This window comes from Hippichthys cyanospilos, chromosome 2, assembly GCF_059441005.1.
Source record: "Hippichthys cyanospilos isolate Australia breed blue-spotted pipefish chromosome 2, RoL_Hcya_1.0, whole genome shotgun sequence".
NCBI classification, from domain to species: domain Eukaryota; kingdom Metazoa; phylum Chordata; class Actinopteri; order Syngnathiformes; family Syngnathidae; genus Hippichthys; species Hippichthys cyanospilos.
Window position 1 is genome coordinate 34,309,439 of NC_142370.1, and position 18,346 is coordinate 34,327,784.

Below are 18,346 nucleotides of genomic sequence, written 5' to 3' on the forward strand. Positions count from 1 at the left end.
CACATGGTAAAAGTGTTGGGACTAATGCACTACAAAAGTAATGTAATCAATATAATGCATGTCTTTTTTGCTGGAACACGGTAATGTAAGGCATTACACACAAAAAACTCGTAATATTTTACTTGGTACAATTGACAGTAATAACAGTAACAGTAATTGCTCCTAAAACCTTGAAATTTATCATTTTAATTGAGGCACTCAGTTGATAACATGAATGCAGTTCATTTGGTTACCTTGAGATGGCGCTGGTGTATTGCTGTGCAGAGAACTTTGTTCAAGTTGTTTTATTTGTATATTTTTATTCTACATTTCCAGCCATCTGGGCATCATTTACGCGTCCGCGGGAGCAATAATATTGAATTTTGGGATCGTTTTGAACATGTTAGTTTACTTTTGTTTAGTTTAATGTCATTCCACTGGATGTATAATGAGCATAATGAACTACTTCAGAAGGTGTTGGTGAGAGTAATGTAAAAGTAATGCAATAGTATTGTAATGCCTTACATTTCAAAGACACCAATACCGAAAAATTGGAAACTCTGAAGCCTATATTAAAAAAAAAGACTATAATGAATCCGCTAATCTGACACTCCTTGAAGTGTCTCTTGAAATATCGCCTGCTAACGCAAACTCATCACAACACCATCATAAAATCTTTATATGAGGTTGTTATGACGGCGTGTCATCAAATCTTTATACGGCGGGAAATTGTTTTCAAAATCAGAACAAATCGGAGCAGTGTTCTGGAACAGATTATGATCCACCTTAGTGATTGTGCAATATTAAGATGACATACGTCTGCCTGTAACGTGTTTTGATGGAAAGTAGTTTCATTTGACCCCTGTGCAGTTTTTCGTCCGATCCTTTGATTGTTACTCAAAGGAATTTCACATCAAAGGAAATGCATCATAAGAAGACATTAGGGAGCTGAAATTTCACCCGTGTAAAAGTGCAACATGACTCAGTTATCACACTAGCAGGGGTGTGCCCTCCCTTGGCTAAAATACTTCAGAATGATGGGGAAGAAAATGACCCAAAATCATCAACAAAATACTTTAACTCATTCAATCCCAAAGACGTCATTTTACATTTTTCAAGTCTAGACATTGAATCTCAGCTACTTGGTATTTTCTCTTCTTTTTTTTTAGGCTGTCAAGCCTAAAAATGGCATATACTAGAGTATATGAATTAAGTAAAAAAGTAAATAATTACTTTAGATAATTAAGTCAATTATTACTTTAGCTAATTCAGACCTAAAATAATCTTACACTTTAGGTACTCAAGTAATTGATTATTTAGCTTACTTTGGTACCAAAAGTAATGGATTTCTTTCATACTTATATAGTTTAGTACTAAATGTATTATTTTAGCACTTAATTACCTAAAGTAAACAATTACTTTTTTGGAGTCAGGGACCCCTTCTGAAAAGCAAATTTTCCGAGGATCCCCATTGTAAATAAATACATAAAATCATACCTACTGTATACTATATATAAAATTTACACGTCACAAATTTACCCAAACTTTCATACAAGCTCTTATTCAAGTAAGACATTTTTTAAAATCTTTTAATGATATATTTTTAAATCTCTTTTTGAGAACAGCAATTGAATTACATCTTTCCACACATTTCCTTGATGGATTGTCTCCCGGTGGCTGGAAAAAAAAATGCAAATAAGCCATACCGGACTATAAACTGCAGGGCTCAAATCATGAGAAAAAAGTTGCGGTTTATTATCCGAAAAAACAGGGTAATTATTTCACAGACCCCTGTAGTTACACCACTTATTCATTTGAACAAATAAGCGCATGAGATTGAATGTCTGAACTCTTAAAAAACAAAACGTCAAAATGCGTCTTTGGGATTGAACGGTTTTCAATACCGGATGAGGTGCAAAAATCCACTTCAGAGAGATCTCTGAGGAGACTTCGTAACGCGATGGGTGACAACTGAGGAGAAGCATAAGCTAGGAGAGGAGGATAATGTCTTCCTGGAAAGTGGGGCAGAGGGGCTTTGGAATACGGGGGCGATTACTGCGATCCCTTCCCCTCTTATCCCAACCCCGGGCATCCGGCAGCCAGGTGGGTTGGAGTATTAGGCTGGGATCTCTCATCCAATGTTTGCCGCTGCGCTTGAAAAATGCTTCATTAGGGACAGGGAGTTGTCAGCGTCGTGCTGGCCCCTGCGTGTTTTTCTTCGTTTGCGTGTGGAAGTGTGTGAGGATGTTCCTGTTCCGATCTGGTGCGGACGTTTTGGAGAGGTGAGGACATGTTGGCCGGTCCTCACTTGTTCTGACCTGTTTATGAGGGTCAAAACTTGATTTTAGACTATAGGTACGAATTCGGTTATGGTTATGGTTAAGGGAAGGGTTAGGGTTGGGAATCATTTCTTATGGTTATGGTTAGGAGCTAGGACATGCATTATGCCAATGTATGTCCTCACAAAGTACTTAAAAGTATTTTTGTTCATACGAGCAGATTCGCGGGATGCGGCTGATGCCTGTAGTGCAGGCAGTGATGGGGAGGGGGGAGGGGGGGGGGGGGCAAATCAAACGCAATGACGCAATGTGGGAGAAGTCGGCAGTGTGAGTTCTAATCAAGAACCCCCCAACCAAACAACAGCGGGAGGAGAAGAAGAAGAAAGGAAAGCGTCAAGGAAGGTGACAGCGACATGAAAGAGCCCCAAGTCATTTGAGAAATACGCTAGGAGTTAAAATTCACAGACTCTCACCTATACTAGCATATTTTCCGCACTATAAGCCGCACCCAAAAGCCTTCAATTTTCGCGCCTTATTATATATATATATATATATATATATATATATATATATATATATATATATAAAAAATTCTTCAATTTTTACCTCTGGATTTCAGGTATAAAAGTGTTTTTAAACAACAATAATTTGGAAAGTTGACATGCGTTATATGGTCCAATTTTGAAGCATTTTATACGAGGATAAGGTGGAAAAAAACACTACGTTTTGTAAAATAAACGGTTACTTTATAAAATATGACTCCAGAAACTGTTTTTATATAAAAAAAATACACTATACAGTGGACCCCCGGGTTACAGCATCCCGTGTTCACATTTTTTTCACGTTACAAGGTGGAATACAAAGTGTTTTCATCTTGTTATGGCATTTTTCCCGCATTATGGCATCAAAAACATCTTATCCATGGCAACATTTTATTTTTTCCCTCAATTTCTGCTGCTGCGGGTTATATATCGGTCCGGATTATAGTCCGAAAACAAAAAACATGGTGTAGATGTCTATTTTCATCCTTATGGTGTTTGATGATTTAAGTGTGATGCAGGAAAAAGGGTATTCATTTATGATTAAAAAAATGAAGAAATGAAAAGTGTTTTCATCCTTTGATTTAGATAACAAAAACCGATATGAATTGCGATGTTGGATTGTTAAAGCTTTGAAATTCCGTTTGCTTTCCTCACATGACTGCCTGTGCACAATATATTTTCCAGCCTTTCTTAACACCCCTTGTTGAGGCTGCTCTGTGAAAAAAAAAAAAAAAAAAAGAAAAAGCACAATACATGCCGGGAGTTTATGCTTTAATGATCGCTGCACTGGAATGAGATTTTTTTTTTTTTTTTTATACAGCCCATTTATTGGACCTCATTAGATTGTGCTGGTGGCCTTAATGTTGTGCCCGGTCGGCGTACATCTATTTTTAAATAAAATAATTAAACGTGCAGAAAGTACTTATCCCTCCGGCTGAACTTTTTTCTTTTTCCTTCAAACCATCGATTTTTGCTTATATATCTTAAATCCCAGCCTGCTGCCCTCCGGCGCTAATAGGATGCGTCAGAACGCCAAATTTATTTGGATAACGGTACTTGTTGCAAGTTTACAAAACGTCCACCTCAAGCGTTTTTATCAAAAATGCATATTTTTAAATATACGTACGGTCGGCTGCGTTTTAATGAATCGGAAAGCGAAGCGGCGATAATAAGGAAAAGAACGGCACATTCGAATGCATGATTTCAACGAAAGCGTTTGGGAATCCATCGATTGAACCTTTTCTATAATTTCTCATTTAATTGAAGCCGCGTCGCTATGGAAACGCTGAGCCCGTTTTCATTAAGTCGATTCAATCGAATTAAAACGAACAAACTGAGACAAAAGCCGCAGAATAAAGCGGTCAAGCCATGAAAGTCAACGTTAAAGGAGAAAATGCGGAGGGAGGATGAAGAGCGACGCAAATGGTAATAAGAGTGAAAGGTGCACGAGTGAGATAAGCGAAAGGGTCAGGCTTGCGCTTGAAGTGGACAAACTCTGAAGAAATAAGCGGAATTAAGGTGGAAAAAGTAAATACAGATTGCGCCAATCCAAGAGTGCCGATTGGGCGGAGGCTGAAATGTGGAGGCCGTCGGGTTAATATTGCTTCATCCTCAACGCAAAGTCCACTCCGGGATAAATCTCCATGTTTGATGTCCTACTTCAAACAGTCCTACTGAATTGACACGTTTTTTTTTTTTTGAACTCTATTTGCGGGTTTGGCCTTGAGAAATTCATAAAAGCTGTGAAAATACTGTACATCCCTGGCATTGCCTGAGAATGTATATTTACAATAAATAAGATATAGTTAAGATAAAAAGAGTCCGGTGTGGCTCATCTGCAGTTATTTTTACTAGCCACCAGGGGGCAGTTTCTTCATAAACAAAGGGAGACAGAAGATGATGTTATTTAAGTATTGTTTTAGAGGATGAACAGCAAGTTGACCCGCCACCAGAGGGCGCTTTGCACTAGTAAACACAATAGAGCATGTTACTGTCGTGTTGGTGCGGTATTCTGACAATGCGGGTGTGTCAATGCTACGTTGAAACTATGTTGGTGCTGCTTTTAGTTCTAACAATGTTCGGCCTGTGTTGAAGGAAAAATATTGCCTGGCAGGGTAAAAAAAATTTAATGGAAAAAACATCTTTTTGGGCAGATATTTAATTTTACAATCCGTGTTTTATAGGGTCCGGCTGAAGTTTTGTCAATTTTTGTTGGTGTGGTTTATAATCCGGTGCTGTTTATAATTAAAAAAAAAAAAAAAAACAGTTATCTGGGGTAATCTAGGGTGGCTCGGTGACGCAGTGAATAGCGCGTCCGCCTCACACCTCACAGAGGTCCCGGTTCAAACCCCCCTGGCTCCGGTCTTCCTGTGTGGAGTTTGCATGTTCTCCCCGAGCCTGCGTGGGTTCTCTCCGGCTTCCTCCCACTCCCCAAAAACATGCATGGCAGTTGAATTGGAGGTACTAAATTGTCCTTAGGTGTGATTGGGCGCGTGATTGGTCGTTCGTCCCTGTGTGGGCTGCGATTGGCTGGCAAACAGTTCAGGGTGTCCCCCGCCTACTGCCCGTAGCCCGCTGACCCCTGCGACCCCTGTGGGGATAAGCGGCTATAGAAAATGGACGGATGGGGTAATCTATATGGGCCGGACTACGGTTTCCATATCTTCTCACACATACGCACGGGCCAAAGTTCTAGTTATGAATATTTCTCTTCTCCTTTGGGCTTTTCCCTTCAGATGTCGCCACAGCGAATCAATGGCCTCCACCTAAGCCTGTCTCTCCGGCGTTCCGGTACGGAACTCATCCCCTTGATTTGTATATTTGATTCGGAAAAGACACCCTTCCCGACATAAGCCTCCGTATTCAGGCGGGCTCGGGGCGGACAGGAAAAGACGCCGCTTCGTCCCCCCTCGCGGCTACATTCAGGTTATGAATACGAAGCAAAAATCAACACCTTGGGGAAATGAGAGCAGGGAAATGGAGTTATTCAGCGTGACCTTGTGGCCTCCTCGTGTTATTGTGAGCGTGCATAAATGTGTAAAATAATCCCCCATGAGAAATTTGATTAGTCTGTGTTTGTGTATATCTGCGCCGGCACATTACTGCTTATAACGGCGGCGGCGAGACGTGGGGAGATGCTATCTCCAACAAGCAAATGAGCAGGAAGGAGAGAAGAAAGTGGATGAGATGGCTGAGAGCTAATCTGCACGCGTGGCTAATTTTCTGCTATCAAGATTTTTTTCGGGAGTTTTGCTCAGTTTAAGGTCGCGGAATACCGGATGACCTTTTGAGGACCTTTTGCGGAGGGTTTCAAGGCACCCGTAAAAGCATCTGTTTTTACGGTTAGGTCCAGAAATACTCTTCTGGACATGTTTTTTGGACTTTGATCATGTGGTATGGTCACGTGACCATCATAGCTTGTAATGTTCCCATTGGTTATTATAAAACGATTACAGAGCATATCAAAGTTGAGCAAATCAGCTTTCTCAGATTTATAACTGTTAAATAGCCATGGCCACCATTAATTACTGTACAGTTTGCAGTTCTCACCTTAAATGTATTCCAAAAGTTTCTCATTTTAATTTAGCAATTTTCTGCTATTTTGTCTTGAGTGTACGGAGGTGTGGAGCTGACAATGTGGAGTAAAAAATGATGGAAGTACTTGCAAGTATGTTCAAACGTTTTCTCAAAATAATTCAAACGTACTAGCAAACATATGTACATCCAAGCTTAGTGGCAGGCTAAATGCGAAATACCGTATTTTCCGCACTATAAGGCGCACCGGATTATAAGGCGCACCCCCAATTAAACGACATATTCTAAAACATCTTCCTTATATAAGGTGCACCGGATTATAAGGTGCACCTCGATTTATGACAAATTTTAAAACTTTTTTCCATATATAAGGCGCACCGAATTATAAGGCGCACCCTCAATTAAAGACATATTTTAAAACTTTTTTCAATTTTTTTTTTGAACTTTAAACTCTCAATATCATAATAGCTCAATATGAGCAACCTTGTTCAAGTGTAAACACACAAAAGAAAGAGGTAAAGCTTACTTTATCACTTCATTCCCCATCGACCAATCCCAATCTCAATATTGATCCATTTATAAGGCGCACCTGATTATACGGTGCACCATTAGCTATTTAAAAAAAAAAGGCTTTTAGCTGCGCCTTATAGTGCGGAAAATACGGTACATAGCATTTGTTCCATTATTGGTTAAAATCAAAGGAACTTCTATTATTTGTAAGATAACGCCACAAGGGTTGACATACTTGCTAAATGCTAAATAATAAAAACGTAGCATTTCTTCCCATAATGCCACTGGTTGTTGGTATGTTTGAATGTATTTGCGAGAACGTTTGAATGTATTTGGACGAATGTCTGAACGTATTTGCAAATATTCATTCAAATGTACTCGTGAATAAGTTAGAACCGATTTAAACGTTGAAATTCACTTTTAAGTATCTTCACACGTGTATAAAACCCTAATGCGGTATCTTTCATTTTTGTGTGATTTTTACAGTAAATATGTATCGCAATCTTCCTATTCATACGTATGCCATTATATCAGTTATCGTCTGCCATAACAGGATTTGCTTTTTTCGGCCCGCGGGTGAAAAAAGATCTGGAATTGGAACCCGGTGTCAAGAAGATATAGATGTTGTCCGTGGTTCCGTCGGGGCTTGCGGTTAGCAACGTAGCCGCAAGTGAAGGAGCCTGATGTCTTTCTCCGTTCACTGCGTGGACGCAGCTTCTGGTGAGGGAGACCTATCTCCAAGTCAGCGAGTGAGAGAGCGTGCACTCGTGGAGTAGAAGGCACGCATGCACCACCGCGCGCGCACACGCAAAATCCCACCACAATTTTCCGTCCAATTCATCCGCATGCACACTTGCGTTCTGCGCCGCCTGCCGTGCTTACACAAAGCGACAGTAAGGTCCAATGAAAAGTCCACGTTCCACTACGGTGGCTACACGAGATGAGTTCTCCAGCAATTCTCTCTGGGAGAGGGAGTCACGGCACGTGCCTTCCGGCGGGGAGTGTGCCGTATATTCCTGGCGGCTAACGGTAGACGCCATTTCCTGGAGATGATTCCATTAAGTTGTTGTTTGAACCCCATTTGGGGTATTTGGTGCAATCCCTTTATCTATACATCAAAGTATTTCACATCAAAGGGAAAACCTTGAAAGATGACAGTAGGGAGCTGAAATTTCACCCAGACGGCGAAATTATGTCATGTTCAATATGGCACCAATACAATCCCTTGGCTGAAGTAATGCCAGAATGATGTGGAAGAAAATGATCCAATGATGGTCAAAGTACTATATATTTTGAAAGATGATGTGGAAGATGATGTGAAAATGACCCAAAATGGTTGATACTGTATAAGGGCAAAGATTTGAAAAAATGAGTTAAAACGTGATTTTGAAAAGTGGCAGGTTGTTGAATGGGTGCTTTACAATCAATCAATCAATCAATCAATCAATCAATCAATCAATCAATCAATCAATCAATCAAATTGTGCTTGTATACCCTGAATCACAGTTTTCACATTGTTGTTTTTCCCCATGTTAATTCATTTTTCTGTTTTGCTTAATGGTGTGATTCTGTCCAATCAGCTCCCTGGTCCAATTGTGTCTTATCCAGGTGTCTCGTCAGTTTAGAGTGTATTTAGTTTCCTGTTTCCTTTCAGTTCTTGTCGAGTCATAGTCCATGTTGTTTTATTGTTGCTGTCCCTTCAAGCTTGGTTAATTTTTTTAATACATTAAATGATTTTTTTTGCCCGAGCACAAACTGCCTACCGGCTTCCCTGCAATTTTGGTAGACAACCTTCAACCACCTCACCCTTGTTACTGAGTCACGACAGAAAATATTTTGAGAAAAAAAAAAAAGTAGCTGCCATCCAGACGTCAAATCACACAGGATGATTTTTCACATACAACTGTAACTTTTAAAAATAAAAATATCACTTGCTACGGCCAATCAACCGGGGTTCATCTTATGAACGTCACATGCCCAACAGGTACGCGACGATTGGTCGCTACTGAAGCCTTACACAAAGATGATGTCATATTCAGTCGACAGCATGCCTGAAAATACCTTTCAAAATAGTTCTTGCCAAAATGATATTTATCTTCAGCTCAAAACGGCAAAATAAATAGACAACATTCTTCTATCGATATAATCTCATTTTTCATCATTATTATCGGGCAAACATGGCCTCTCCTTTTCATTTGCTCATATCTGAGGCCATTATCGTTTTAGCGCTAGGCCGTGGAGGAACGGAGAGCAGATGATTTTCAATCATCCATTAAGAACAAAATGAGGATAATGAAGAAGCCTGCGCAGGGCCGTGAAGGTATTACGTGGACGACCGAAGATAAACAGAGGGCCTCATCTCAACAACGTGTGGCCCTCAACGGTATTACCTGCGCACCTTAACGCTCTAATAGCCTGTGGAGTGAGCCCATGATTTACCCACACGCACCGGTGAGGAGAAGTACAAATGCAAGGCTCAAAAGATTTGCTTTCTTCTGTGGAGCACTTTTAAGAATCGGTGACTTCATTTGAGGAGCGATTTTCCAGTTTTGTGGAGCGTTTTTTAAACTCTTTACACAGGTTGATCGAAGGGACATCAAACAACTGCTTTATTATTGTTATTATTATTATTATTATGTAGTATTTTGAACATTTTCGGGTCATTTTATTCTACATTATTAGCCAAGGGATGGCACAGTCCTTTTGGTGTGATAACTAACCATTTTGACCACGTTGAAGATGCATTTTCGTCACCATCTGGGTGAAATTTCAGCTCCCTAGTGTCTTCTTTCAATGCTTAAAGATCAAAGGATTGGACAAAACAAGGCTTCGTATCAGTATTGTTTAATGCATTAGTGGTGTTTTTTTTTTTGTATGAGTCCGAAGTCTCCGTCCGCATTTGAATGCACCGTACGTCTGGTCCTCAGCCGCAAGAGACTTAGAAAAGCCGAGCTGATCAGAACGCAAGCAGCGCTCTTATTATGTTCTGGGTGGTATTTGTTGCGTTTGGGTTGGTAACGGGGTTCTCTGTTCTTTTCTGTTCTGAGCTTGTGTTGGTTTTTGAGATTTTTTTTCCCCCTTTGTTGGCTTGTTGGTGGGTTTTGTTCTTGTTTTTAGTTGTTCATATTTCTAGTCCCCTTGTGTCAGTTATTAATGTGATTGCGTCCAAGTTACAACCCCGTTTGGTGTTTAGAAGCCCAAATTTTCCAATACCGTATCTTTGTGAGTACAAGTCAACCTCGCTTATAAGTCGACCCCCTTTTTTTTACTGCAATTTGGGTGAATTTGACAAAAACGCGATTATAAGTCTACCCCTGACTCAAGTGGTTACATGGGTCATGGATGTCCAATTAAAAGAACTAATTAATAAGAAAAAGACGCGATCGGGCATGTTACTGTCGCGTTGGTGCAGTAGTCTTTGGTTGGTGCAGTAGTCTTTTAGAGGAATTTCTACAAATTCGAATTGTACTCGGAGAAATACGGCAAAGCTCCCTCCAGATGCCCGCTTTCCAAAAGGAAAGGAGACGACGTGAAGAAAAATACGCCACTCCTACGGCGACTGCGCTGCAGATAAGACAAGACTAGTTGATTTGAATTTGACATGACAGCTTCACGGAAATCTCGCCACTTCATTTACCTGGGTGAAAACCTGCCAATCTCTTTTCAAAGCGGCAAATGAGGACATTTGCGAGATAATCCAACGGACGGAATGCTTGGAATACACCCCAGTCCGTCACGCAGTTCACCTTGTATTTTTCCAGTCCCGATCTCAACCGATATGGTCCGAAACTGTCTAATCTCAGCGGGAGCGACCCCGCCCACACCTGTCAATGCTGCCTGAATTTAGAAAGAGAATAAGAAACGCTTGGCTTCACGTGACCTCCGAGTGTCACATATTTGATTTTCACGCACAAATATACGGTAAAAAAACAAAACCATCCACTGTAGGCTTAATGTTGAATACGAGGGAGATTTTATTGATGCCATCTGATCGGCGAATCAAAAGACAAACATAGTCTGTTTCCAGGAGGTCATTTTCCGCTATTCAAATCAATTTCCCCTCTAAGAGGCCTTTGAAATTCAATGTGTCCACTCCAACATTTTGTTCACGAAACATATTCGGCGTGGCAAGCACTAAATAGATAAACTTAGTGTGAATTACCGTATTTCTCCAAGTACAAGTTACGTTTTTTTTCCCCCCCTCATTTTCAACCCCCTGTATCGGGGGGGGGGGTGGACTTGTAACGGCATAACACAAACAAGACCATTTTTTTTCCTACTTATCTGTTTGAATAACATTAGTTTGAATCTGAAATAAGTCATTTTATGTCATTTACAAGGCTTAAAATTATTGTCAGATTTATCAATAATGAGAGACTGGAGAAAATCCAAAACTCTGAGTCAAACACCATCTTTTGCAAAAGAGGGGGAGCACAAGGGTCTTCCGGTGTTCTGGGGGTCTCCTCCTTGTTTTATTCAAAAGATTACAAAGAAGGCGGTTACAAGTTTCAAAAGAATACCATATAAGGAGTTGTTTATGTCTGTAGTGGGAGTGTTTCTATGTGTATATTTGTGTGTTCGTGTGTGTGTTAGTGAGTAGGTTAAGAAGCGTGCGAGCAATATGATAGCATATATACATATATACAGTTATTCCATCAATTATTATATATACCTCGAATTCAAATAATAGGCATCCGTTTTAGAGCGTTTGCACAGAAAATCGTAAAAATGAACTTTCCTAATCGCTTCCTTCTTGTCAACGACGAGGCGGCGTGGTTCATTTTTTTCGGTGGACTTTGACACATTATGAAAAGGAAAAGACGGCTTGACTCGCGTCCTAGCCGTAACTTTCACAACAGTCGTCACTTAGGTATAGAAAGCTCGGGGGAAGTAAGATGTAAGATCATCAATCAATCAAATTGGATTTGGATAGCCCTGAAGCACCAAAGTTTCAAAGGGCTTGACGGGTTAAAAGTGGTCATGTGGAGACTTCTTTCGAAAAATGAAGCATACAGAGACATCTTTGTTGTGTAAGGTACACAACAGCGTCCCCTGTCCAAGCACTCTGGGAGTTTTGATTGATTGAATAAATTGTGACATTCAAGCAGCTTGATGCACAAGATGAATGTTAAGATTGTATTTGTTGTGTTTCATAGGGGAAATTACGTTGCTATTCATTAAAATAAAAAGTCACTGGAGCATTTGGGAAAGTCATTAACTATACAACACTGACTGCATCTGTAATGGAAGAAGTGCAATCGATAGAGAAGCGTTTAATGCGACAGAGGCCACAAAAATAATGTCTTTAAAAACTCGGAAGATATGCGACAAACAAATTCAAATTAATCAATAAAACTGATAAATGGCCAAGTTGTGAAATGATCATGAAAATGTGTGGTATTTTGACCTTCACCTCAAAGGGAAAGCATTTAAAGACGACACTAGGGAGCTGAAATTTCACCCATGTGGTGACTCCATGTCAAAGTTGAATATTGCCACTTAGTTATCACGCTAGCATGAGTTGTAAAATTATCATAAAAAATGCGGTATTTTGTCCATTTTTTTTTACCTTGGCATCAAAGGGAAAGCATTTAAAGATGACACTAGGGAGCTGAAATTTCACCCAGGTGGTGACTCCATGTCAAAGTTGAATATTGCCACTCAGTTATAGCGCTAGCATGAGTTGTAAAATGATCATATAAAATGTGGTATTTTGTCCAATCATTTGACCTTCACATTAAAGGGAAAGGATTTAAAGATGACAGTGGGGAGCTGAAATTTCACCCAGGCGGTGACATGTCAAAGTTGAAATTGCCACTTAGTTATCACGCAAGCACAAGTTGTAAAATGATCATAAAAAAATGCTGTATTTTGTCTAATCTTTTGAACTTCACATTAAAGGAAACATATTTGAAGACAACACTAGGGAGCTGAAATTTCACCCAGATAGGGACATCATGTCAAAGTTGAAAATACCATCAAGCTGGCATGAGTTGTGAAAAGATTATTAAAAATATGTTTATTTTATACCTTCACATTAAAGGGAAAGCATTTAAATAGGGAGCTGAAATTTCACCCAGATGGTGACATCATATCAAAGGTGAATTTTGCCGCATAGCTATCACGCTAGCATGAGTTGTAAAATGATCATTACAAAATGCAGTATTTTGTCCAATCATGCAACCTTCACATCAAAGGGAAAGCATTTAATGACGACAATAGGGAGCTGAAATTTCACCCAGGTGGTGACATCATGTCAAAGTTGAATTTTGCCACTTTGTTAACACGCCAGCATGAGTCTGCCACGTGAGAATGATGTGTAAAAAAATGTCCAAAAATAGTCCAAAATACCGCGAAAGGGTTAAAGCTAAAATAGTTGCCTGTGTCCAATAAATAAAAGCACTTTGTCAATACTGCCTTTTAATGCAAACATCTTCAAATGGAAATAACTACTCGCGTTGAACATTAAGTGTCTTAAATGTCCGCCTTAAGTGAATCTTAAGGTTCTGATTGTTTTCCCCAAGGTTTAATTGTGACCTTTAAAAAAACAATCATTTTAATCCCAGAGTGAAATTCAGCAAGACAAGCATCATTATCGTTAGGGTGGTTGCGCTTATTTATGTTGTTTTGGCAATGGCCGCACATTGATTTTGTCCCTTTTATCTCTCCCCCCGAGGCCATCGCATACCGGTTTTGTGAATCATTGTATTATTATGAGGAGCAATTTTCAAATTTTGTGACGCACTTTTGCAGGTTAACCTCAGTGGCCTAAAGCGACATTTATAATTACCGTATTTTGCGCACTATAAGTCGCACCGGATTATAAGGCGCACCCTCAATTAACGACATATTTTAAAACTTTTCCATATATAAGGCGCACCTGACTATAAGGCGCACCATCAGCTTTTTCAAAAAATTAAGGCTTTTGCGCCTTAAAATACGGTAGATTAATTAATGTAACCATAATAATAATTATAATGATTATTATTATTATTATTAATAGTAGTAGTAGTAGTAGTAGAAGTATAACATTTATTAAAACTGAATAAATCAATGGCCCTTAACTCTGCGTGAGCTTTTGTATTCTCAATTTATTAAATGCTTGTGGTTACATGAGTCCAAAATTCATGTTGCAAATTGGGAAGTGAAACTGCTTTTTTTGCATTAGGAATAAAAAGACAGTTTCGGACGAGAATTTTTATAAAGAAAAAATATAGTCTTCATCCCACCGCAAATATATAAATGCAGCACTTCTATGGCGTGATATTGGCGGACGTAGAGCGCGTGCGCAAACATGTCCGTAGCAAATGCAAAACGGCGTCTACTTTTGTGTTTTCGATGGCGGTACTTACAGCAGGGCCCCTTTCGCAGCACCTTGATCCGTCGCTGGGTGTGGCACTGGGCTTTCTCCAGCTCGCACTCGTTGGTATACGTGGACGAATCGGAACCGCACACGGGCGCCACCAAGGACGGACAGTCGCCTCTCTTGCACACGCAGTCCGCGTTGGCCGGGTCGTTGGGGTCGCGCTCGCACACGGCGCCGAAGCCGCACAGCTTCCCTCGGCAGCCTGAATAGGACGCGGGCAAGAATTGGGATGCTGAGTGATGGAGTCTTTGCAAAATATTACTATGCCCTCCAAAACACCATTCTTTTCAATATTACAATAGACGGATTCAAATTCCCGCTGTGTCCAAAAAAATAGTCTCACATTTTAATGTCGGTATTGTTGGAACACTTTAGAACGTTTTGGCTTGTTGACGATATTTTTGCCTGAATGACTGACTGTTAAACCGTAAAGCTGAAGAACAGTTAAAACACTCCAAAATTACACCTTTGGACATTTGGAGCCCAGCAATATGGGGCAAAAAAAAAAAAAAAAAAATGCAATTCAATTCAATTCATTTCCTGTAGCGTGCAAACTCAACGAAAAGCACAGCACGATTAATAACAATTCACCCATTCTTATCATTTCTGTTCTTGCTATTCTCAATAAGGTCTAGGTCACTATTGTTAACACCTAAAATTGATTATCAAATGAATTATCAATTCTAATTATTAAAAAAAAAAAAAAAAAAAATATATATATATATATATATATATATATATATATATACATATATATATATATATATATATATATATACATATATATACATATATATACATATATATATATATATATATATATACACACATATATATATATTTATATATATAATTATATATATACACACACATATATATATATTTATATATATAATTATATATATACACACATATATATATATATATATATATATATATATATATATATATATATATATATATATGTGTGTGTATATATATGTATAGCTTTGATGCATTCACAAAATTAGGCATATGGCTCAGAAAAAAATTGCTCATCTATACGCCTCAATTAAAATTTCATATGGTTTGAATTAACCCCCGCAACAAATTTTTTAGCGAAAAACGGCCTAATCAATGTAAATGCTGGGAAGAAAAATCTCAATTTGAAGATGTATCTTTTTCAAATGGGCCATTTTTCAAACGATTTCTTGCCCGGCCCAACTCTCACAAGGCAGCAGTAACAAACCGTCCTTGGCAGAGGTAATAAATCGATCCAACGCGACACGATGGCAAGTGCCAAGACAACAATACAACGCTTCTCTCTTTGTCCGCAGCTTCATGACCAGACATAAAAAAAAAAAAAAAAAAAAGCTTGGACTGCTGTGCGAACATAAAACACCGAGTTAGAAACTAATTGACCCGCGTTGTGTCGGCTCCAGCTGGTTGGCACGACAGCCAGCTGCCCACGAGTCCTTGCGAGAAAATAAAAAAGTAAACAACCCCGTCGTCACGCAGTGGACAAAGTCGCACTCTTTGAGAGTGTGTACGAAGCCCCCGAACACACACCGGCGCGTCTTATCAGCGCCTTCCAGGCCGGGACTCCAAGCCGCCCCGCGTGGCCATTCGGACCGGCCGCCAGCTCGCGCTGAAGTAGATCCACGGTTTGATACACATCGCGCACACAAACATACACAGGGTGTGTGTGTGTGTGTGTGTGTGTGTGCGAGGAGTCCAAGTTGTCCCCAAGGCATCACATTCCATCCTGACAGTGAGAGTTCCGTGTGTGTGTGCTGAGACATGTCCGCTTTTCTCACTGGGAGAATGCCTGACAGCTACCTGAGCTCACACTCTTTGGTATCTGGGGAGAAGACGTGTGTGTGTACCGGTGTGAACAGATTTGGGTCTTCTACCGACATAGTGAGGACAGTTTGGACAAGCGAGGACATTTAGGCCGGTCCTCGTTCATTCAGACTCGCTTTTACAGGATACTGTAGGTTTGTTTTGGGTTGAGGTGCAAAATATGGACCAAATTCTGGGTTTTATTGTCTTTTTGGGGACTTATGTACATAGGTACTTATAGGGACCTTTTTGGTCAGACAGATTTTTTCAGACAGACAATTTTTGGAGGGTTAATACTTTGAATTGGATTTAATTGAGACGGGAGTAAAGCTTCTCAAATAATGGGGCGGGGCCCCCCGGGGGGTGGGGGGGTGGTTAGGGTTAGGGTGAGGTGATGCTGGGTTAAGGTAAGGGTTAGGCATTCTTTTGTGATTTTAAACTTTGGGACTAGGTCACACATCACGTGAATGGAATGTTCCAACTACAAAAGAAAACCCCTGCGCATGTGTGTGTGAGATTTGTGGGGACTTCTTGTACTTATGGGGACCGTTCGCAAGGTAGCATGAGGCTATCTGTCGTGACGGTTAAGTTAAGGGACTAGCTAATGCAATTTTTGTATTGGATGTCCCCACTACAAATGAAAACCCCCCCGTGTGTGTGAGTGAGCTTTGTGGGGACCTCTTGTACTTATGGGGACCGTTCGCAAGGTATAACGAGGCTATCTGTCGTGACGGTTAAGTTTAGGGACTAGCTAATGCAATTTGTGTATCGGATGTCCCCACTACAAATGAAAACCCCCGTGTGTGTGTGAGTGCATATGTAGTGTGTGTGTGTCGTGTTTCATTCACACACTCGCACTCGAATGATTGTCAAGCAACTCTGTGGCTGACTCCACTTTACACCTCATATACGTGCGTGTCAGTGTGTGTGCGTATTTTCGAGTGTGAGTGACACATATTGACAAAGTGTTGAGTCAAACTAACACGTTTGTGTGTGAGAGTAACACAACCTAAAGGGTGTTTAAAAAGCCCACAAAGAAATTTTGTAACCATTGTAGTGATATAGTGCAGTGGCAAAGCCCATGAAAATGAGCTATGGCTTTTGTTTATGCTGTACAATGGCGAACTTAATGATGACTGACACACACTCTCTCTTTTACTATCCTCCTCTCTCGCAAACTATTTCTCGCACTTTCCCTCTCTTACAATCTATCCCCTCTCACTTTTTTCCTCCCACTTTGTTCTCTTGATCTCATTCCCGTTTCTCTCACTCGTGCTGTCTCTCATCACCTCACTTTCTCGATCTTTCACTCTCACATTCTCCATCTTACGCTCTCTCACATTCTCCAATCTCGTTCACTCTAGCACACTTGTACTCCTCACTCAGACTCTCTCTCTCTCACAATATGTCTTTTTCTCTCACACTTTATCTGTATCTTTCCCTCCGTCTTTCTTACTATCTCCTCTCTCTCACACTCTCGTTTGCTCTACCTCTCTCTTACTCTTACTCACTTTCTCTCTTGCAGTTTATCTCCTCACTTTTCTCTCACTGTCACTCTTACTTTCTCTATCTCCACTCTCTCACACTCTCTAGCTCTAACTCCTCTCTGTCTCTCTCTTTATATCCCCTCTCACACTCAATCTCTATCTCCTCTGTCTCTAGCTCGCTACCTCCTCTCTGTTTCTCTCGCTTATCTCCTTCTCTCTCTCACCCTCTCTATCTCGCTACCTCTCTCTCTAGCTCTATCTCCTTCTCTGGCGCTCTCACTCATTATGTCCTTCTCTCGCTCACTCTAGCTCTCTCTTTCCTCTCTGTCTCTCTTGCTATCGTCTTATCTCTATCTCGGTGCTTCTCTCTCCCTTTCTCTTGCTCATTTTCTCTCCTCTCACTTTTTTCTATCACTGTCATGCCCTTGCCCCTCTCTCACTCTCTCTCATTATCTTCTCTCTCTGTCTCTCTCGCTAGCTCCTTCTCTCACACCTTCTTTCTCTCTCACTCAAATTCTCTCTTGCGCTTTATCTCCTCTCACTTTTCTCTATCTATCTATCTATCTATCTATCTATCTATCTATCTATCTATCTATCTATCTATCTATCTATCTATCTATCTATCGCTACCTCTCTGTAGCTCTATCTCCTCTCTGTCTCTGTCACCTATTACGCCCTTCTCTCGCAAACTCGATCTCTATCCCCTCTCTCTTTCTCGCTATCTACTTTTTCTCTTACTCCATCTCGCCACTTCTCTCTCCCTTTCTCTTGATCACTTTCTCTCACTGTTTTATCTCTGTCTCTTCTCTCTGCCACTGGTACGAGCTA

General features: G+C 40.3%; 1 protein-coding gene across 5 annotated transcripts in view; it reads right to left on the bottom strand.

Annotated features, from left to right (window-relative positions):
• The window catches only part of agrn (agrin), a 294,106-nt gene that overhangs the window by 141,869 nt on the left and 133,891 nt on the right, over window positions 1–18,346 (bottom strand). For all 5 annotated transcript variants that reach the window (XM_088403131.1, XM_088403140.1, XM_088403158.1 and 2 more), the window contains one exon: window positions 14,197–14,412. In XM_088403131.1, the coding sequence (XP_088259257.1) occupies window positions 14,197–14,412 (216 nt within the window). The remainder of the gene's footprint in view (window positions 1–14,196; window positions 14,413–18,346) is intronic.